The sequence below is a fragment of the Macaca fascicularis genome, chromosome 6 (assembly GCF_037993035.2).
Source record: "Macaca fascicularis isolate 582-1 chromosome 6, T2T-MFA8v1.1".
In the NCBI taxonomy this organism is placed as follows: domain Eukaryota; kingdom Metazoa; phylum Chordata; class Mammalia; order Primates; family Cercopithecidae; genus Macaca; species Macaca fascicularis.
Window position 1 is genome coordinate 39,207,784 of NC_088380.1, and position 23,033 is coordinate 39,230,816.

General features: G+C 41.2%; 1 protein-coding gene across 16 annotated transcripts in view; it reads left to right on the top strand.

Moving 5' to 3' along the window:
• Positions 1-23,033, top strand: part of OSMR (oncostatin M receptor) — a 95,598-nt gene that overhangs the window by 66,084 nt on the left and 6,481 nt on the right. For 11 of the 16 annotated variants that reach the window (XM_073993340.1, XM_073993341.1, XM_045393652.3 and 8 more), the window contains 6 exons: positions 11,341-11,417; positions 12,637-12,859; positions 15,425-15,595; positions 16,977-17,081; positions 18,255-18,428; positions 19,033-19,200. In XM_073993340.1, coding sequence (XP_073849441.1) covers positions 11,341-11,417; positions 12,637-12,859; positions 15,425-15,595; positions 16,977-17,081; positions 18,255-18,428; positions 19,033-19,200 — 918 coding nt within the window. The remainder of the gene's footprint in view (positions 1-11,340; positions 11,418-12,636; positions 12,860-15,424; positions 15,596-16,976; positions 17,082-18,254; positions 18,429-19,032; positions 19,201-23,033) is intronic. The other 5 variants (XM_045393656.3, XM_073993335.1, XM_073993337.1 and 2 more) reach the window with 1 other exon arrangement.

The following is a 23,033-nucleotide window of genomic DNA, read 5'->3' on the forward strand; positions in this document are numbered from 1 at the left end:
GCACTTTTTTGTTATAAATAGTAATTTACAAGCCAGCTGAAGATTTTGCATTGAGCTTAGATATTGTCCCTGAGTATTTCAATAAAGTTTTAAATTTAATATTGGCTTCTCCAATGGCTTATTTAGCTAATTCAAATCTGCTTTAATAAATTTAAAAACATACAGTCACCTTTAACTTAAGCATAAAGTGTTGAGTCAGCAACTAAAATAAAAAACTTAAATGTCAGTTATTAGGCAAAAAAGACTAAATTTTTATAAGATGGAGAGATACATTTTTATGTTATGTTCCAAAACAGTTCTTCTTTCAAAGACATGTTCTGAATCAGATAAAAAATTACTTGTCCTCTCACAAACCAAAAACTAAAAAAAATAGAAAATTTATTTTTTAATATTAGAAACACCTTAGTTTTGTTAAATTTTGTTAATTTCATGACAGTTGCTATTTAACACTTTCACACTTAGCAGCCCAATTTTTTAAAACCATTTTAGTATGCAGAAATCATATTTAAGAAATAGAAGTTGGAGGTTCTAGCCAGAGGAATCGGGCAAGAGATACACATCCCAAAAGGAAAAGAAGTCAAACTGTCTCTCTTTGCTGACGATATGATTCCATACCTAGAAAACCCTACATTAAGAATGGACACAGGGAGAACGCAGATGCTGGGCTGAAGGGTCAGGAAGCTGCACACCCTGCGCAGGGCTACAAAGCACCCATGCTCGTTCTTGACTCCCCAGGAACTCCTGAGGAAGGAGTTGAACAGGCAGCCTGCCCCTGCCGTGGACCTTTGGAATCCAGGCAGCAGGAAACTCCACAACCCTCATAGACAATTGGGCTGGCAGGAAGAGCTTCTTAGAGAGGTAGTAGGAATAGAGCTGCATTCTGGGCAGAGCCCAGAGGGTTTGGTGCAGAAATGTCTGCAGTCGAGCATGGCCAGGGATACAAATCCCCCAAGCCTTGCCGTGCTCCTCTAGGAGACTTTGGCCGTAGGGTGACCATGAGACCTAGACAGAGGAGAAGGGTCTTACCCATGAGATGGGACCAGTCCAATCTGAGTGGTCCCCTGTCTGCTGGCCTCTCCTGAGGCTCCAGCCTGGCCACGCTAGCTGGAGTTTCAGCCTCAGATGCCCAACCAGGGTGCTTCCTCGGGGACCATACCATAGCTGCTTTGCTGGCTGATGGCACTTGACCATTGGAGAGCTCCAGCAGAGCAACTCCTACTGTCATGCATCAGCCCACCTGCAGCCTTCCCTGACCACAGCCTCCCCAACTCCACCTTGCCAGCATGCACTTGTCCATGGCCACCCCACCACCACTTTGCCAGTGCACACGTGTGGGTGGACCTTGCCTCTTCTCCTCCAATGGCTCGTATGTGCACATATCCCACTGCTGCTACTGGCATAAGTGCAACGTGTGGCCCTGCCTCCCCCTGGTGCTGCCATTTCTGTTGTGAAAGAGTGCATGGACACCAGCAACCCCACCGCCACTCCTGCTGACACTGCCACCAGTGTGAATGTGTGCATGGCCCCATGCCCCCCCCAACACCATCACTGGCACAAATGCATACACAGACACCAGCAACTCTGCCCCCACCTCTGTGCTGCCACTGTGGCTGCTGCAAACCAGCACACAGACAACCACAGCCCTGCCTTCCCAGTGCCAGCACAACTGTCGGTGTGAATGCATGCATGGATGCTGGCAACTCTACCCACCCCTACACTACCACTGCTGCCTGTGCAGACTCATGCACAAAGACTGGTAGCCTCCTGCCCCTATGACTGCCAGCACCAGTGCGAGCACTGTCACTGGCACTTCTGCCCCTGCCTGCATCCCACCACCAGGGCAACTGCATGCAGGAACCCTGCAGCCCTACTCTCAGAGGTACCCTACCCCAGCTGATGCACGTACAACCCACTGCACTGCCCTGGCTGCTGGCACATGTGAATGAGCATGGATCCTGCTGCCATTACCCTGATGAAGTGCTTTGGCCTGCACCACTCATCGGAGTTTTGTGGCCAGCAGACTGAGAATACTTCAGTCCCTCCAGTGCAGCAGGTTCCTAGCCTTGAGGGGCAAGAGAACAAAGGGCCTGATACCAGTCCTGCAGAGTTAGAGCATGCAGACCAGGAGTGCTAAGCTGAGCCTTGACCCCTTAAAATCTTCCAGATGGGAACCCAGTCAACTGAACCCACCTTGTACCAAAATCAGATGTCCCCCAAGGACATCAAAGAACATAAAACATAAAACAAAACAAAAACTCATCCGAAGGACAGCAACTTCAAAGATTAAAGGAGCATCAGCCCACACAGATGAGAAAGAAACAATGCAAGAACTCTGGCAACTCAAAAAGCCAGAGTATCTTCTTACCTCCAAAGACCACACTAGCATCCTAGCAATGGTTCTTAACCTGTTCAAAATGACAGAATTAGAATTCAGAATATGCATAGAAACAAAGATCATCAACATCCAAGAGAAAGTCAAAACCCAATCCAAGGAATCTAAGGAATACAGCAAAATGATGCAAGAGATAAAAGACAAAATGGCCATTTAAAGAAATAATCAAACTGATCTGATAGAGCTGAATCATTCATTTTAAGAATTTCATAATACAAATGCAAGCTGAGGAAAGAGTCTCAGCTCAAAGACCAGTTCTTCAATAAAATTCAGTCAGACAAAAATAAAGAAAAAACAATAAAGAAAAATTATTATGTAAAAAGAACAAATCAACTACTCATTGGTGTTCTTGAAAGAGAGGGAGAGAAGGCAAGCAACTTGGAAAACATATTTGAGGATATTATTCACAAAAATTTCCCCAGCCTCACTGGGGAAGACAACATTCAAATTCAGGAAATGCAGAGAACCCCTGCGAGATACTATATGAAGTGACCATCCCAAAGACACCATATCTCCAAGACATAGTCATCAGATTCTTCAAGGTTGAAATGAAAGAAAAAATGTTAAAGCCAGCTAGGGAGACAGGGCAGGTCACCCACAAGGGGAACCCCATCAAGCTAACAGTGGACCTTTCATCAGAAATGCTATAAGCCACAAGAGACTGGGGGCCTATATTGAGCATTCTTAAAAGAAATTCCAACCAAGAATTTCATATCTAGCCAAACTAAGCTTCATAAGTGAATGAGAAATAAGATCCTTTTCAGACAAGCAAATGCTAAGGGAATTCACTGCCATCAGAGCTGCCTTAGAAGAGATCCTTAAGGAAGTGCTAAATATGAAAAAGGAAGTTCATTACCAACCACCACAAAAACAGACTTAAGTAATAGATCATTGAGAGTATAAAGCAACCACACAATCAAATCTGCATAATAACCAGCTAACAAGACAATGACAGGATCAAATTCACACATACCAGTATTAAACTTGAATGTACACAGGTTGCATGCCCCAATTAAAAGGCACAGAGTGGCAAGTTGGAGAAAGAAGCAAGATCCAACTGTATGCTGTCTACAGGAGATGTATATCACATGCAGTGACAGCAGTAGGCTAAAAAGTAAAGGGATGCAGAAAAATGTACCAACAAAACAAAAAAGAAAAAAGCAAGGGTTGCTATTCCAGTTTCTATCCAAATATTTCAATAATGATCAGAAAAGACAAAGAAGGGCATTACATAATGGTAAAGAGTTCAATTCAACAAGAGGACTTAACTATCCTAAATATATATGCACCTAACACAGGAGCACCCAGATTCATAAAGTAAGTTCTTAGAGACCTACAAAGAGACTTAGATAACCACATAATAATAGTGGGAGACTTCAACATTTTGCTGACAGTATTACATGGATTATCAAGGCAGAAAACTAACAAAGATATTAAGGACCTCAACTTGACACTTGACCAAATGGGCTTACAGAACTCTGCACCCCAAAACAAATATACATTATTCTCATCTGCACATGGCATATACTCTAAAACTGAACACACAATTAGACATAAAACAATCCTCAGCAAATTCAAAAAACCTGAAATAATACCAAACACACTCTCAGGCAACAGCAGAATAAAAACAGAAACGAGTACTAAGAAAATCACTCAAAACCACCCGATTACATGGAAATTAAACAACCTGCTCCTGAATGACTTTTGAGTAAACAATGAAATTAAGGCAGAAATTAAGAAATTCTTTGAAACTAATAAGAAAGATAACAATATACCAGGATCTCTGAGACACAGCAAAGCCATGTTAAGAGTAAAGTTTCAGCTGGGTGCAGTGGCTCATGCCTGTAATCCCAGCGCTTTGGGAGGCCAAGGTGGGCAGATCACAAGGTCAGGAGTTTGAGACCAGCTTGGCCAGTATGGTGAAACCCCATCTCTACTGAAAACTACAAAAATTAGCCAGACGTGGTGGCACGTGCCTGTAGTCCCAGCTACTTGGGAGGCTGAGGCAGGAGAATTGCTGGAACCCAGGAGGTGGAGGTTGCAGTGAGCCAAGATTGCATCACTGCACTCCAGCCTGGGCAACAAAGATCTCAAATTAACAATCCAACATCACACCTTGAAGAACTAGAGAAACAAGAGCAAACCAAAACCAAATCTATCAGAAGACAAGAAATAACTAAAATTAGAGCTGAGCTGAACGAAATTGAGATGCAAAAAACTATACAAAAGATCAATGATCGAGGAGTTATTAAAAAGAATAGGTTTCATAGATCACAACCTAGACTAATAAAGAATAAAGAGAGAAGATCCAAATAAACACAATCAGAAATATCAAAGAGGATGTTACCACTTGACCCCATAGAAATACAAAAACTCTCAGAGATTACTATGAACACCTTTTTGGACACAAACTAGAAAACATACAGCCTGGAAACATACAGCCTCTCAAGATTGAACCAGGAAGAAATTGAATCCCTGGACAGACCAATAATGAGATCTGAAATTGAATCAGTAACAAAAAGCCTAGGAACCAGAAAAAGCCCAGGACCACATGCATTCATAGCCGAATTCTATCAGAGGTATAAAGAGCTGGTACCATTCCTACAGAAACTATTCCAAAAAAATCTGAGGAGGGGGGACTCCTCCCAAACTCATTCTATGAGGCCAGCATCATTCTGACACCAAAACCTGGTAGAGACACAACAAAAAGAGAAAACTTCAGGTCAATATCTTTGATGAACACAGATGCAAAAATCCTCAACAAAATACTAGCAATCCACATCCAGCAGCACATCAAAAAGCTAATCCACCTCAATCAAGTAGGCTTTATCCCTGGGATTCAAGGTTGTGTCAGCATACACAAATCACTAAATGTGATTCGTCACATAAACCGAACTGAAAACAAAAGCCACACAATCATCTCAATATATGCAGAAAAAGCTTTTGATAAAATTCAACATCCATTCATGTTAAAAGCTCCAACAAACCAGGTGTTGAAGGAACGTACCTCAAAATAAGAACCATCTATGACAAATCCACAGCCAACATCATACTAAATGGGCTGAAGCTGGAAGCATTCCCTTTGAGAACTGGAATAAGACAAGGATGCCCACTTTCACCACTCCTATTCTATATAATACTGGAAGTCCTAGCCAGAGCAATCAGGCAAGAGAAAGAAAGAAAAGGCATCCAAATAGAAGAAGAGGAAGTCAGAAGTCAAAATATCTCTGTTTGCAGGTGATATGATTGTATATCTAGAAAACCCCCTAGTCTCTGCATAAAAGCTCCTAGATCTGATTGAAAAAAAAAACTTCAGCAAAGTTTCAGGATACAAGATCAATGTATAAAAATCAGTAGTATTTCTATACACCAATAAGATTCAAGCTGAGACCCAAGTCAAGAACGCAATCCCACTTCCAATACTCACATACACAAAAACCCCTAGTAATACATTTAACCAAGGAGGTGAAGGATCTTTACAAGGAGAACTAGAAAACACTGCTGAAAGAAATCATAGATGACACAAAGAAATAGAAAAATATTCCATGCTCACAGATTGGAAGAATCAATATCATTAAAATGACCAGACTCCCCAAAGAAATCTACTGATTCAATGCTATTTCTATGAAACTATCAATGTTATTTTTCACAGAAATAGAAAAAAACTATTCAAAAACTTGATATGGAAACAAAAAAGAGCCTGTATAGCCAAAGCATTTCTAAGCAAAAAGGACAAAGCAATAGGCAGCACATTACCCAACTTCAAACTATGCTACAAGATTACAGTAACCAAAACATGGTACCGGTACAAAAACAGTCACATAGACCAATCCAGCAGAATAGAGAACCCAGAAACAAAACTACACACCTACAGCCATCTGATCTACAAAGTCAACAAAAATAATCCATGGGGAAAGGACTCCTAATTCAATAGATGATGCTGGGATAGCTGGCTAGCTATATATAGAAGAATGAAACTAGACCTCTGCCTTTCACTATGTACAAAAAATTAACTTGAGATGAATGCAGATTTAAATATCAGACCTCAAACTATAGGAATCCTAGAAGAAAACCTAGGAAACACCATTCTGGACATTGGCCTTGGGAAATAATTTATGACTAAGTCTTCAAAAGAAATTGCAACAAAAACAAAAATTGACATGTGGGACTTAATTAAACTAAAGAGCTACTGAACCACAAAAGAAGCTATCAAAAGAGTAAGCAATAACCTACAGAATGTGAGAAATTATTTGTAAACTATGCATCTAACAAACATCTAATTTCTTTCTTTCTTTTTTTTTTTTGAGAGGGAGTCTCGCTCTGTCACCCAGGCTGGAGTGCAGTGGCTGGATCTCAGCTCACTGCAAGCTCCGCCTCCTGGGTTTACGCCATTCTCCTGGCTCAGCCTCCCGAGTAACTGGGACTACAGGCGCCCGCCACTGCGCCAGGCTAGTTTTTTTTTTGTATTTTTTAGTAGAGATGGGGTTTCACCGTGTTAGCCAGGATGGTCTCGATCTCCTGACCTCGTGATCCGCCCGTCTCGGCCTCCCAAAGTGCTGGGATTACAGGCTTGAGCCACCGCGCCTGGCCCAAACATCTAATTTCTAGAATCTATAAGGAACTTAATTCAACAAGCAAAAAGCAAACAACCCCATTAAAAAGAGGGCATAAGGGCTGGGTGCGGTCCCCAGCACTTCAGGAGACTGAGGGGGGTGGATCACGAGGTCAGGAGATCGAGACCATCCTGGCTAACACGGAGAAATCCCGTCTCTACAAAAAATTAGCTGGCCGTGGTGGCGGGCGCCTGTAGTCCCAGCTACTTGGGAGGTTGAGGCAGGAAAATGGCGTGAACCTGGGAGGCGGTGCTTGCAGTGAGCGGAGATGGCGCCACTGCACTCCAGCCTGGGTGACAGAGCGAGACCCTATCTAAAAATTAAAAAAAAAGTGGAGAAAAGACATGAACGGAGAGTTCTGAAGACATACGAGCAGCCAAAAAAAACAAAAAAGAAAGAATGCTCAACATCACCAATCATCAGAAAAAGGCAAATTAAAATCACAATGAGACAACATCTTACATCAATCAGAAAGGCTATTTTTAAAAATCTTTGCACGTTGTTACTGTTTTTATTCTTTAACAACCCCAGGTAGCTTCTGTAGCAGTCAGCACCACTGCCCTGCTAGACCTTCTCTAAGTATTAATAGCCAATGTTCTTACAAGAAAGTTTTTACACAAAAGGAGGTGATACACAAAAAAGGGGAAGCTTAAGCTACTGTATGCATTTGCTTGCAATGTGTCATCTCACAGAAGTCATCCCTGTAGCCCCATCAGGGCAGGAGCCTTCTTCACGTGTCTTCATAATATTTCTTAAGGGAGGCCACTTTCCACAGTGCTTCAGCTCTCAAATGCAAGTGGAGCCTGACATAATAAAACTCTGTTTTCATTTCAACCATGCTGCAGGGAATATATTCCATGTGTATTAATAGGTTGTAACAGTTTTCTAGGGCTTTAATAACACAGTACCACAGAGAGAAGAACTTTAACAAGAGAAATGTAGTGTCTCATAATTATGGAGGTTAGAAATCTGACATCAAGTTGTTGGCTGAAGTTGTTTCTCAGAGGCCACTTTCTTTGGCTGATAGATGGTCATCTTCTATGTCTGTGCTCACAAGTATTCTCTTGAGCTTCTCTGTGCACCTATTGCCTTTTCTAATGAGGATACCAGTCAAAATGGCTATTATTAAAAAGTCAAAAAGCAACAGATGCTGGGGAAGCCGCAGGGAAAAGGGAACACTTATACACTGTTGGTGGGAATATAAATTAGTTCAACCTTCGTAAAAAGCAATTTGGAGATTTCTCAAAACAGAGCTACTGTTCCACCCAAAAATCCCATTACTGGGTATATATCCAAAAGAAAATAAATCATTCTACCAACACGTATATGTTCATCACAGCACTATTCACCATAGCAAAGACATGGCATCTACCTAGGTGCCCATCAATGGTGGATTGGATAAAGAAAATATGGTACATATACACCATGGAATACTACACAGCCATAATAAATAATGAAATAATGTTCCTCCCAGCAACATGGATGTAGCTGGAGGCCATTATCCTAAGTGAATTAATGCAGGAACAGAAAACGAAATACTGCATGTTCTCACTTTTAAGTGGGAACTAAATATTGGGTATTCATGAAAATAAAGATAGAAATAATAGACACTGGGGACTGGGAAGGAAGGGAGGGGGCAAGGGTTGAAAAAGTAACTGTTGGGTTCTATGCCCACAATTGGGTGATAGGATCATTCGTATTCCAAACCTCAGCATTGCACAATATATCCATGTAACAAACATGCACATGTACTCCCTGACTCTAAAATAAAACTTTAAATTATAAAAAGTTTCTAGGAAGTTTTTAAAAAGTATTTCAAAGGAAAATAAAATGTAATAGGGAGGGATATGATTCACTGAAGTTTGATTATTAACTACTGAATAATGAAGTATTGACTATGGTTTCACATGAATGAGTTATATGGAAATATGCTAAATTACTTTCAAGAACATAATAGCATGCACAAAGAAGTCTGAAAGTTAAAGTAGCACTCAGGTGACGGACTTTGAAGTTATGTTTTGATAACCAAACTGTAATTTAATGAAATCACAATTTCTCAAAACTTTGACAGCACTGGGCTATATACTGAAATGTAGTAAACCCTATCAATGATAGTAGACTGGTAAACATTTAGTAAATACTGATTTGCACCTTCCAAAAAGGATGTTTTTCTCTGATTAAAATCAAATTTGTGATTTGGCAAACTGAGATTTGGAAGAAAAGTTGGAAGAGTTGGAAGAAAAATAATTCATATAAAGTTAAGGAACCTATTAATAAGTAATTTGGATTTTATATCATTACTCTAAAATGGAATCTGGACTATTAAACCATTAGATTTTAAACTAACAACTCTGTACCACATCTTATATTTAAATTGATTTTTGTTATCACAAGAGTTTTTTAGGTTTGTAGCCATTACTATTAACTCTCTTAATTAGATACTTGAATTTAATTCAATTATTTTTATTAGGGGCTATGCTAAAATATTCAAGCTATCTTTAAGAATTAAAGGGAAGTTTCAAAGTAAACATTAAAAATAAAAGTCATAGGAGACATGCTATAGTTGTATTTTCAAATTCAGAAAGCTGAAGCAGTACATTCACAAAATGTGATTGAGTAGAGAGATGAAGATGTTTTTTAAGTCTGGATTTAAAAATGATATATGCTGTTAGGGCTCAGTTGCAGAATGACATCAATACCTGTGAGTCCCTTTCTTGTTTGTCTCCATGGATGTGCTTTTATTGGGTCATCTATATCTTCAGCAGTTAAAGCCTGATATTTCTTGTGGCTTGTGAATGTTTTAAATTCTCTTTTGACTACTTTTTGTTGTACTATTCTTGTGAATGTCATACCATGACAAAATTGTATCAGTAGAAAATTTGATTTTGTGTGGAATACAGAGTATTACATAAATCCAGCAAAACAATTTACAAACTAAAAGATGTACTCATCTTAATAGGACTTTCATAATATTTTTATCAATCAGTGATTAAAATGTGTTCCTTTTTTAAGATTTTAAAATAAATTGCACTGATGTCATTATTTTTCCATTGCTGAGTTTTTTTTTAAAGAGAATTTTGTTGAACTTGTCATGCAAGCTGAGTCTTCAATTGACCATCCATTTTCTAAAGGTGAATAGTGGAATGACCAGACCCTAACTACCTTGAGTTCAAATCTTGGCTTCACTTTTACTTTCACCTGAGTGATTTAAGAAATTAACTTACCTTCTCTGGGTCTTAGTTTCCTTATCTGGAGAATGGGGTAAATAATCATACCTGCCCCATAGAAGTGTTATGAGGATTAAATGAGTTAATATATGCAAAACATTTGGAACTTGGCTGGCATCTAGTAGCCCCTCTGTAAATATTAGCTATAATTATGTGTAAAAGAGATCCCCTAAATGGTTTTATACATAGGTACCCAGAGTTGCCTTGGATTTAAAGACCTTTCCTCATGATAAGTTGATTGAGCAAATGCGGATTTAGATGCAAAATCACTCAGTCAATCTGTTTACAAAGATTTCTGAGTGAGGGATGGAGACAAGAAAAGATTGGGACATTGAAGCAGATTGTTTTCTGAGTTCCTTTGAAGTTTGGTTTTTATTCAAACAGTTTGTAGAAGTTTCACAAAGTGCCAGGCCCTGAGGCAGATGCTGGAGTTTCAAAGCCCTTGGCCCCAGGGATCCTATGGTTTATTGACAGAGAGACAAGGAAGCACATTATTCTAAAACAGCATGGTGAGAGCCACGATAGAAGAAATGCTGGGTGCTGCAGGTGCCTCAAGTGTCCACAGCAAGCAGGTGACCCAGCCACAGGCCGGGTGCTGGGAGGAGGAGTGGAATGAGGCCTTCCCAGTGGAGGGAGACCAGCATTCCAGTGAGCGGACCAGCCATGGGTGTCATGAACGTGAGAAAGAACGCTTCCTGCCCCTAGCGGGCTCCCCATCAGTGTGTCTCTGTCCATCACAAATGAGGCAAGTAAGTAGCAAAGGTCTGCTGCCTAGAAAGTAAGAAAAGGGGAAATTTACCTAACTCATCTGGAATTGGTCTAATGGATGAATTATTCCAAAATTATTTGGTAGTTCTATGGCTTGATGTTTATAAAGGCTTTCAGAGGCAGCTGACCTTTTTATAAAGCCCTGTACTATGTGCACCTAGTGAGGAGTGAGCAGTGTGGCTGTGGACCAGTGGGTAGAAGTCACAGAGAGCAAAAAGGGGAGAGGCAAGCCTCAGGTTAGACAGGTAATTGTCATGTCCTTGACCAACCTAGAAAAAGGTTGAGCGTATTGCGTTACATACATATTATGACCCAAGGGCTTTTCTTTGGTTAATTTCAGCTCCGTCAGAGGCCCCTGATGTCTGGAGAAGTGTGAACTCAGAGCCAGGAAATCATACTGTGACCTTATTCTGGAAGGTAAGATGTGCAGATTCCAAAAGTGTGATTGTTTCTAAAAGCCACATTTGTGGAAACAAATGTGTCTTCCTCTGGAGAACTGTTGATTGGTCCAGTGTCCCAACTGGGAGGGATCTTCGCATTCATCCGATAGAATTTCTTACCTAGTAGAGGAATCCCACTCCACCCCTTTGACAGCTCATGCAACCGACAGCCAGTTCTGATTGGTAGAACCTTCTCCGCAACTTCAACTCAGGCCAGCCCTGACTCTTGCAGGGCCCAGGGCAAAGATGTAAGTAAACAACGACATAAGATAGTTAAAAGTTACACATATTTAAACATTCATACTATTTATGTTTTAAAATTATAAATCAAGCTTAAAAATTGTAATATAAAATAAATTTTATCCTTCTATCTTGCCTAATACACCTTCATGACAACCTGGAAGGCCAGGTTTGTATTCTGAACTCAGTGATGCGTCAATTTCACACCGAAACATGGTGATGCTGGGAGAGTTGACTCTGGTCTCAACCTACCCCACTTTATTTTTTTCACCTTTAGTTTTGCACACTCTGCAAGAATCTCTGTGCACAGACATGTGGGCATGCCAGTCTGCATGTCTGGGTTCTGTCCATACCCCAAGCAGATAGCCACTCCCAGCCCACTCTCAGGTCTGGTGGTACACATGCCAGGGGAGAGGAGGCCTGAGGAACAGACCCTGAGAATGGGCTTGGGACTGTGTGAGCAAGAATTTCTCTGCAAACTGAGCCTTCCAGAGGAGGACTCTGGGTATGGAGAGCAGCTCATCCCTGTACAGCTGCATGGGGACAATACAGCTGGAGGTGGAATGAGGCCAGTACCCAGGCTCCTCCTGCAGGGTCCCAGGGTGGTGCTGTTTGTTCTCATTGCTTTTCTGCCCTTGACTACCCCTCACATTCTTTTTTCCACCAGGTTAAAGAGTCTATTCCTTGTGATTCTGGTCTGAGCCCTCTTCTCAGGACACATAATGCTCTTGAGGCTTTTATCTCCAAATGGTCCTCTTCTCTACTCACCTTCAGTTAGATTTGAATGTCTGATTTCAGACTTGGTTGAGAGAGTTATTTTCTCTATTAAGCTGTTTGAATTTTCTGGTGGGTGTGCGTATATAAAGGAGTTGAGGGACAGAAAAGATGAAAAAGGAGTTGTACAAATTCCTTTCAATTAAAATCCATTTAAAAATGTTTATCAATGTTTTTTTCAGCCATTATCAAAACTGCATGCCAATGGAAAGATCCTGTTCTATAATGTAGTTGTAGAAAACCTAGACAAACCGTCCAGGTCAGAGCTCCGTTCCATTCCGGCACCAGCCAACAGCACAAAACTAATCCTCGACAGGTGTTCCTACCAAATCTGCGTCACAGCTAACAACAGTGTGGGCGCTTCTCCTGCTTCTATAATAGTCATCTCTGCGGACCCTGAAAACAGTGAGTTTGTTTTGCTTTTTGTTTTGTTTTTATTCTCTAGGAAAATGTTGATGACGTTATTAAGTGGTGATGGATACATTGAGAAAACAGTAACTTGGGAAGACAAAATGTCTAGTCACCAAATAGCCATTTACTTTTGGGCCAGGTGTGTCAACATGTTTCAGTGGGACAGTCCCCTCAGTGTGGGGAGACTTCAGCCATGGCTCAGGATATTTCTGTCCAGGGGATTCTTCAACATACTTGGGAAATTATCTGAAGTTTATTCAAGTAAATGCAACCCCAACCACAGTTACCACTGAAAATTGGAGTTACTATTTATGATCTTTGTGGCTTGTGAAATAGGAATTGCATTTACTATTTTGTAAAAAGTGTTGTCAGTCTTTGCACCTGGAAAGAGCCCATGAATATTTCCAGAGATCATCAGAACTGGCATCAGCTTTCACCAGGGGCTCTGCCAACTTTGTAGAATAAAAGATAATAACTGGCTAATCTCTTGCCTATGAAAGAGCAAACAAGGTGGAATGCCCTTGCCCTACATGCCAAATCAATAGTGATATTAATTTCCTTCTTAGAGAGCCATAAAAAGAGTCAACCCCACAGTTACACACTATGAGATGATACACACATGGGCACACATAATGCAGTCGGGCAGTGGCATGCTAGGATCATTCATGAACCTTGTAATAATATCACCCTTTGGCTCCTGCTATTAAAATTTCCAGACCCTGCTTATGATGTTATGGTAGGTTCTATGATATTTATTTATTCAAGTTCAGCTTAAATTTGGGTTAACTGAGTTGGATTAGAGGATGTTGTTGTTTTATTTTTATGTTTTCAAAAGAACTATCCAGTATGTATCACATGAGGAAAATAAATTATATTGTGCCATAGAAGAAAAACTCTAGGAGTTGGTTTAGGAGTTGTTTAGTGTAACCTCTGTTTTCTGAAGAACTATATTAGAGAAAGAAGTTATATTCTGACTTCATTAGGATCTGAACAGGAAAAGGGGGCATTTCATTCAGCCTTGGGGAGCTGGTACTGGCCTCTCCTGAGGAAGGCAGAGACCAGTTCAAAGCAACACTGCTGAGAGCAATTATATATTTTGGGGTCTCCTACCATACCCTTCATCCCCATGCCCTGCCTTCAGATGCCTAGACCTTCTGGTGTGAGGCTCCAGCTAGCTATCCTTAAGTGCTCCTTGTTTCTACATCACCAGCATGTATAAAGTCACTCATGTACTATGAGAAAATCAATAAGGTTAAGCTAATTCACACTAGGGTGCGAATGACTGACAAAAAGATTCCCCTACTCTTTGATCTGCCTCTATCTCTCAAAATGTGTTTTCAGTTTAAAGAAGCAGCTTTCTAAGAGTTTCAACCCTGGGTTTGGAGTTAAATTTTGCTAAGTATTAATAAGTCAAGTGAAAAATGTCAAGCCTTAATATGTGTGGGGCATTTGTCTGCTTGATGGAGGAAAGCAGGGAAGCCATGTGGATGGGATCTATAAAGCCCTCATGGGCTTTTACCTTATACCTAGAGCTACACATTCCTTTGGGTGCCCCCAGCTGGATGATATTTTGATGCCCTATAAAAGTGAATCAGTGGTTTTCGCACCACTATTCAGTTGTAATTAGGATTGCCAGATAAAATACAGGAGGCCCAGCTAAATGTGAATTACAGACAAACAATAAACCAGTTCTTAGTGTAAGTCTGTAGAAAGAGGAGAAATTCTCATGCCTCAAGGATAAGGTATATCCCTGTTGAAACTCAGTAGAACTGGTAGTCCCCTGAGGCCATGTTACCCTTTTTCCAATTGTCAGACATCAGGAAACCTACTTTAACATATAAAATCTATTGAGATGGCAGCGTTAGTCATAAACTGTGTGCATATCCTTATATAACCCAACTTTTTATATACCTGAATATTTTCTTCTTTTTTGTCTTCTACTCAATTCCTACCCGTAACACATCTCAGAAGCAGTATTTAGTTTAGGAGCAACTGATATTACTGTGGGAGAATTAACCTGCATTAGTTATTCATTCAACAGGTAATTTTTGAAGCAGATCCAGTACCCAATACCAGATTCTAGATCAAGGATCAACAAATTTTGTGGTAAAGGGGCAGATGGCAAACATTTTTGCAGGTCATATAGTCTCCATTACATATTTTATTATATGCCTTCTTTTTTGGTTTATTTGTATTTTTACAACTCTTAAAATGTCTTAGAACCATTCTTAGCTCAAGGGTCATATGAAAGCAACCCTCAGAGGCTGGAATCATCCTGGTGGTAGTTTGCTGGCCCCTGTCCTAGGTGCTGAAGTCTGGTTGGACTTCAGAAGGCCAACATGATGGGCATCTGAAGGGCAGGTGTGAATGTTTGCCGGGAAGTAAGAGGCAGGAACTCACCCATGAAAACATCCCCCACCCAAGCACCTGTAACTATTGAAGTGGAGGTCTGTTACCTACTAGATACCGTGCATGTATGTATCTACTTTCTACCTTACATACTTAAAACAATTTACAGTTAATTAAGTCTGGAGCATTGCTCTATTTGTTTATATACAGAAGAGGTTGAGGAAGAAAGAATTGCAGGCACAGAGGGTGGATTCTCTCTGTCTTGGAAACCCCAGCCTGGAGATGTTATAGGCTATGTTGTGGACTGGTGTGACCATCCCCAGGATGTGCTCCAGTGGAAGAATGTAGGTCCCAATACCACAAGCACAGTCATTAGCACAGGTAAGAAGAACCTTCCATATCATCGCATTGCTATATTCACCTTGAAGCAAGTTCAAGTGGGATTTCTGGACTACTTCACAGACTTTGACTGGGCTCAGCTAATAATTTTGAAACGACAAATCCAGCATGGGTGTTAGGAGTTCAGATGTTACAAGAATATGTTCTAAAACTCAACCTTTAAATCTCCTTTTGCAGAGAATATCTGCACATGAGATGGGAATTGATTTTCATGGTTTTCCTAAACTTGTTTCTCTAAATTAGTGCATAGTCTCGAATGGCAGAGGGACGTTGTAACAGTTGTCCAGAGAGCTTTTACAAAAGCAGAGAATTGCATGGATTTGGAAGATGTTTAGGACATATAGTTGATGAGAATCGATCATCAGCCTTCAGTTTCAATAGAACATGTAGAACTTGTTCTCTTACCTCCCACATTGGATTTGTAATGTGAAGATTTGCTAGTTTAGCAGACACAAGAGTGCCCATTTGTGTGGCTTGAGCTGGAGGGGTGGGTGGCGCCATCTGCTGGGCTCATGGAAAGGTGTGGGAAATGTCCCTGTTCAGAGGATGATCAAAGCTTCGCCAGTTTCAGTGGTGTGGTGGGTTCTGGAAGGAGATTGCAGAGGTATAAGTGTAATGGGGAAATGAGGAAGTGGAAGCAAAGCTTTCAAGACTATTGGCTTTAATGGGAAGAGGGAAGACAAGTAACCAGAGGGGGATTTGGAGTCAAAGAAGGGCTTGAATGGTTTTCTGTGTCTGGTCTGATTCTGCACCCAGTTGTGTGCACATGGATACACAGGCATGTTTGAGAGCTCTTGCTTCAAAGAACACTGCAGAGGCTAATCCCTGCAGGCTTTGCTGGAGACAAGACAGTGGGGCCAGGTGTTTGCAGCATGGAGGACTCCAAGGCTTCATGGAAGGAGGGAATATGGTGGGGATAAAATGCAAAATTCCTGAAAGGCAATTATTAGGGGAACACAAATTTATTTTTCATTCTTTTGTAGGGGGGAGGGGGAAGGGTTGGAAGACAGACTGTCGCTCTGTTACCCAGGCTGGAGTGCAGTGGCTTGATATCAGCTCACTGCAACCTCTGCCTCTTGAGTTCAAGCGATTCTCCTGCCTCAGCCTCCCCAGTAGCTGGGATTACAGGTGCCCACCATTACATCTGGCTAATAATTTTTCTGTTTTTAGTAGAGATAGGGTTTCACCATGTTGGCCACGCTGGTCTCCAACTCCTGGCCTCAAGTGATCTGCCTACCTCAGCCTCTCAAAGTGCTGGGATTACAGGTGTGAGCCACCGTGCCACGCCTTTTCATCATTTTTCTTTTTCAGAATTAGGAAATGTCATTCTGTTATTAAAAATCTGTTGACTTTTCTTCCCTAGATGCTTTTAGGCCAGGAGTTCGATACGACTTCAGAATCTATGGGTTATCTACAAAAAGGATTGCTTGTTTATTAGAGAAAAAAACAGGATACTCTCAGGAACTTGGTAAGTTTAAAGCATTTCATGTGCCCCATGTGCAGACTTGTTCAGAACAATTCATAGATTCCTAGCTTTGGGTTTAGGAAGGTGTCGGCATCATACCCGCTTTTTGATATCCCATTTACTCTGGCTATTGGGTTTTTAAAATTAATTTTTAATCATACAAACATAAAACATTTTCATTCTCATTGCTAAGTCTCTCTTTCTTCCTTTGTTTAGTCTCTTATACCCTATGTGAATAATCATTGTTTTAGCTAATCTTTGTCCAAATCCATAACAATGGTTTGTAAATGATGTCTTAAAGATAGGATGCTGGAATCAAAGGGTTTCAACTTTTAAAATATCTTTTTCATTTCTTTCATAATTTTTAAGACTTTACATACATGTTGTGAAATCACCCCCTAGAAATGTCACCACTGTCCCACCAGCAGTGGAGGGGATTTTTGATCCTCCCATGGGGTTGCTTATTCTCCTTCTTCAGGTGGGTGCTTAATTGTTCACACAAATCAGACCAGTTCTCAGGGGTTCTTCCTTTAGCAGGAGTGGATCCACAGTTTACAGTTGGCTCAGAGTGGGCAGGAGGTGTGTGACTTCGTGTGCACAGTCCAACTGTGCATAAGCGTGTGTGGGAAAACAGCCTCAGCAAAGCCTTCAAAGTAAACATTCTTGGATTGTTTTTCAGTGACACTTGGATAACTGGGCACTGCCACAACCTGGGAACTAGATCTAGTTCATCAAATCGCCCCACTTGCCTCTTTGAACATAATCCTTCCACTTTCACTTCCTCCCTTCTTCCTCACTTTAGTAGGTTCTGTGGTTGAGTCTTTTTTCAAACACCGTTTCGAATTTAAGAACAGAATTAAGTCTCTTTTTTTTTTTAGACTTTAGTTTCTTTCTTTTTTTGGGGGGGCTATGTGAGCTTGTGCAAGTTATTTAGTCTCTGCATGTCCATTCTTCATCTGTGAAAGGCAAGACTTGAACAAGATTGCTCAACTCCTTCACAGCTCACATAAACTATGTCAAGGCACAAATCCTCTAGAGAAACAGATAAAACTCCTTAACTCGGCATAAGCTCTTACAACCTCTGGAGCTGGCTACGGTTCTTCTATTAGTTGACATGAATATTCTGAGACTGTTTCCAAATCATGACTTTTCTCTTATCCCAACTTCTTTTCCTAGCTCCTTCAGACAACCCTCACGTGCTGGTAGATATGTTGACATCCCACTCCTTCACTCTGAGTTGGAAAGATTACTCTACTGAATCTCAACCTGGTTTTATACAAGGGTACCATGTCTATCTGAAATCCAAGGCGAGGCAGTGCCACCCACGATTTCAAAAGGCAGTTCTTTCAGGTGACATCTATTTTTGATTTGTTTATTTATTCTTTCAAGATCTCATTATTTGAAATCATTGAAAATAATGGCTGCCATCTTAGACTGTGGCCAGGCTGAATTCCCTTCTTGCATGACTTTATACTGAAAAGGTGTTCTTAAGCAAATTAGTAGGGTGAGCAAGATGGTGGGGGTGGGACAGCATTTTAACTTACTTAAAAAACAATATGACCTGGTATTTTTAGAAGCATCTGAAGCACCACCAGCTCCTTAAGAAAACCTGCTCTTTATGAAACTTTCCTCTTTTTTTTCGCTTTATTGAGCATTGTTCCAATTTATTTTTAAGCCCCTTGCAAACTCTTACTGTTTCTTGCAGATTTGTATGCTTTGGCTGGATCACTAGTACCCCTTGTTCAGTGGATTTTCTGCTTTTTGTGCCATCTCCTGAACATTTTACCTGGTGTGCCTATGGTGATGAAATTATGATTTGATTTTTGTTTGGTTTAAACATATTGATGGTGCTGAGTTAACAAGAGTATTAGTGTCCAACTCTCTCACAAGATGTTTACCACACTTTTAATACAGTATTTTTTTCCTTAAAAAAAAAAACATTTAAAAATCACAGATGGTTCAGAATGTTGCAAATACAAAATTGACAACCCAGAAGAAAAGGCATTGATTGTGGACAACCTAAAGCCAGAATCCTTCTATGAGTTTTTCGTTACTCCATTCACTAGTGCTGGCGAGGGCCCCAATGCTACGTTCACGAAGGTCACGACTCCGGATGAACACTGTGAGTTTTCCCAAATCAAAGGTCTTCCCTTAGGAGTTTCTGGGAAACTAACAAATTACAGAAGTGTTGACTTAGGCTTTGTCTAGATCAGGAATTTTCAAACCTTTCTTCTCTCCATCACACCTCCCTCTTTCTCTCGATGAAACCCTTTGTGTCACAAAAAAAGAGTTGCACAGACTCTCACTATATAAAATAGATACAAATGGAGGTAATCTGTCTGATTAAGGCCTAACATCTTCCCTCTGCCTCCCTCAGTGGCCCTTGAGACAATTCTCTGGAACTCAGTCTCACAATCCTGTATGTAGTTTGAAAATCACAGATAGCATATTTTAGTGTTGACATCAGAAGAGCCACAAGGCTTCTGTCTAGAGAAGAGAGGTGCTGGTTTTCTCAGCAGAATTGTTCTCTGCAGCTAGCTTTCCTCTGGATTGTTTCCCTCAGCAGCAAACAAATTGCTTCTTGACTCTGCTAGGGCCTCCGGGGCAATTAGAAATGGGTACAGTGGTGTGGGAATTGGGCAGGGGCATGGAATACTTGCTCAAAAACTCCCTGTTTGCATATTTGGATGGGAAATGGTGAGGTGGAGAGAGAGAGATCTTTTCAAAAATACATTTGGCTTGAAAGATGGAGAAGTAAGAGGGAAGGGAGAAAAACAGTAAGAACTGGTTGATGGAAAAATTTATTCTCATGGCAAACCCTGACAACCAATAAACAGGAATGTGGTGAGAGAAAATAGATGCTGATGGAAGAAAGAGGAGAAAAGAGTATCTTTAATGAGGGGATCATAGAAGGTCCTGGAAGACACCCATGTAACGCGAATAGATTCAAAAGGCTTGCCTGAAGTTACCAACTTTCCTTAGTGCAGGGTGCCCTCACCGAAGCTGCAGCTGTAGAGATGGGCACATCCTGTTGGACTGCTGACCCTGGAGTGCCCTGACGGGTGATTCAGATACACGTGGCTTCAGTGGCAGTGTATTAGTCCGTTCTCACACTACTATAAAGAACTGCCTGAGAGTGGGTAATTTATAAAGGAAAGAGGTTTAATTGACTCACAGTTCCACATGGCTGGGAAGGCCTCAGGACATTTACAATCATGGCAGAAGGGAAAGCAAACACGTCCTTCTTAACATGGTGGAAGGAGAGAGAAGTGCCGAGCAAAGGAGAAAAGCCACTTATAAAACCATCACATCTTGTGAGAACTCACTCACTATCATGAGAACAGCATGGGGGTAACCGCCCCCATGATTCAATTACATCCCACTGGATCCGTCCCAGGACACATGGGGATTATAGGAGCTAAAATATAAGATGAGATTTTGGTGGGGACACTGCCAAATCATATCATTCCACTCCTGGCCCCTTCCAAATCTCATGCCCTCATATTTCAAAACGCAATTATGCCTTTCCAACAGTCCCCCAAGGTCTTAGCTCATTCCAGCATTAACCCAAAAGACCAAGTCGAAAGTCTAATCTGAGACAAGGCAAGTCTCTTCCACCTATGAGCCTGTAAAATTAAAAGCAAGTTAGTTGTTTCCTAGATACAATGGTAGTACATGCATTGGGTACATACACCCATTCTAAATGGGAGAAATTGCCCAAAACAAAGGAACTGCAGGTCCCATGCAAGTTTGAATTCCAATAGGGCAGTCATTAAACCTTAAAGTTCCAAAATGATCTCCTTTGACTCCATGTCTCACATTCAGGTCATGCTGATGCAAGAGATAGGCTCCTGTGGTCTTGGGCAGTTCCACCCCTGTGGCTTTGCAGGGTACAGACTCCTTCTGGCTGCTTTCATGGGCTGGCATTGAGTTTCTTGGCTTTTCTAGGCACATGGTGCAAGCTGTTGGTGGATCTACCATTCTGGGGTCTGGAGGATGGTGGCCGTCTTTTCACAGCTCCACTAGGCAGTGCCCCAGTGCAGACTCTCTGCGGGGGCTCCAGCCCCGTATTTCCCTTCCACACTGCCCTAGCAGAGGTTCTCCATGAGGGCTCTGCCCCTGCAGCAAACTTCTGCTTGGACATGCAGGCATTTCCTTATGTCCTCTGAAATCTAGGTGGAGGTTCCCAAACCTCAATTCTTGACTTCTGTGCACCCACAGACTTAACATCACATGGAAGCTGCCAAGGCTTGGTGCTTGCACCCTCTGAAGCAATGACCTCTTTTAGTCACAGCTAGAGCTGAATTAACTGGGATGTAGGGTACCATGTCCTGAGGCTGCACAGAGCAGGGGTCCCTGAGCCTAGCCCAGGAAACCATTTTTCCCTGCTAGGCTTTTGTGCCTGTGATGGGAGGGGTGGCCGTGAAGACCTCTGACATGGCCTAGAGACATTTTCTCCATTGCCTTAATGATTAACATTTGGCATCTTGTTCAGATACGTGTGGCTGTATATATGCATTATTTATGAATATTTCTGCAGCTGGCTTGAATTTCTCTTCAAAAAATGGGTTTTTCTTTAGTATTGCATTATCAGGCTGCAAATTTTCTAAACTTTTTTGCTCTGCTTCCTCTTGAATGTTTTGCTGCATAGAAATTTCTTCTGCCAGATAACCTAAATCATCTGTCTCAAGTTCAACGTTCCACAGAGCTCTAGGGCAGGGGCAAAATGCCACCAGTCTCTTTGCTAAAGCATAACAAGAATCACCTTTGCTCCAGTTCCTAACAAGTTCCTCATCTCCATCTGAGCCTGGACTTCCACCTCAACCTGGACTTCATTGTCCTTATCATTATCAGCATTTTGGTCATATCCATTCAACAAACCTCTAAGAAGTTCCAAACTTTCCATCATCTTCCTGTCTTCTGATCCCTCCAAGTCTCTAAGAAGTTCCAAACTTTTCCACATCGTCCTCTCTTCTTCTGAGCCCTCCAAACTGTTCCAGTCTCTGCCTGATACCCAGTTCCAAAGTTGCTTCCACATTTTCAGATACCTTATAAGGTATCTCAGTACCAATTTACTGCATCAGTCCATTCTCCACTGCCTTAAAGAACTGCCTGAGACTGGGTAATTTATAAAGGAAAGAGGTTTAAGTGGCTCATGGTTCTGCATGGCTGAGGAAGCCTCAGGAAACTTATAATTATGGCAGAAGGGGAAGCAAACACATCCTTCTTCACATGGCAGCAGGAGAGAGAAGTGCCGAGCAAAGGGGGAAAAGCCCCTTATAAAACCATCAGATCTTGTGAGAACTCACTCACTATCACAAGAACAGCAGCATGGGGCAGCCACCCCCATGATTCAATTACCTCCCACCAGGTCCCTCCCATGACACGTGGGGTTTATGGGAGCTACAGTTCAAGATGAAATTTGGGTGGGGACACAGCCAAACAGTATCAGACAGGTTGTGGTGCTGACTGCATGTTGACTACTACACTGAAACATGTCCCTAGGTCTCCAAGCCAAAATCCAGAACCCCTTATCTGATTAAGATGTGTCAATGATTTACATTACTTGAGCACTCTTGGCATTTTGGAGTTAATTTTAAATTTATTTTCAGGTTAGTTTTATTCTACCTTTGTAATTTACTTGGTTGGTACACACACACACACACACACACACACACACACACACACACACACACACTTATCTTTAAATATTTATTTTCTAAGTTTCATTCATCTCCCTTATGTTAAACTTCATTAGCCCTGGCTTGGCTTGTGACTACTGATTATATTATTATTTGAAATAAAATATTTGAAATAGAAAGTAGAAAATATTTCAAACTTTTTTCTACTTTCCTGAGATTTTACTTAAAAAAAAAATAGGTAGAATATTATGTGACTAGCATCCAATTAACTGTACCTCAGATCTTGTTAGATGGGAATAAAAAATACCTGTAT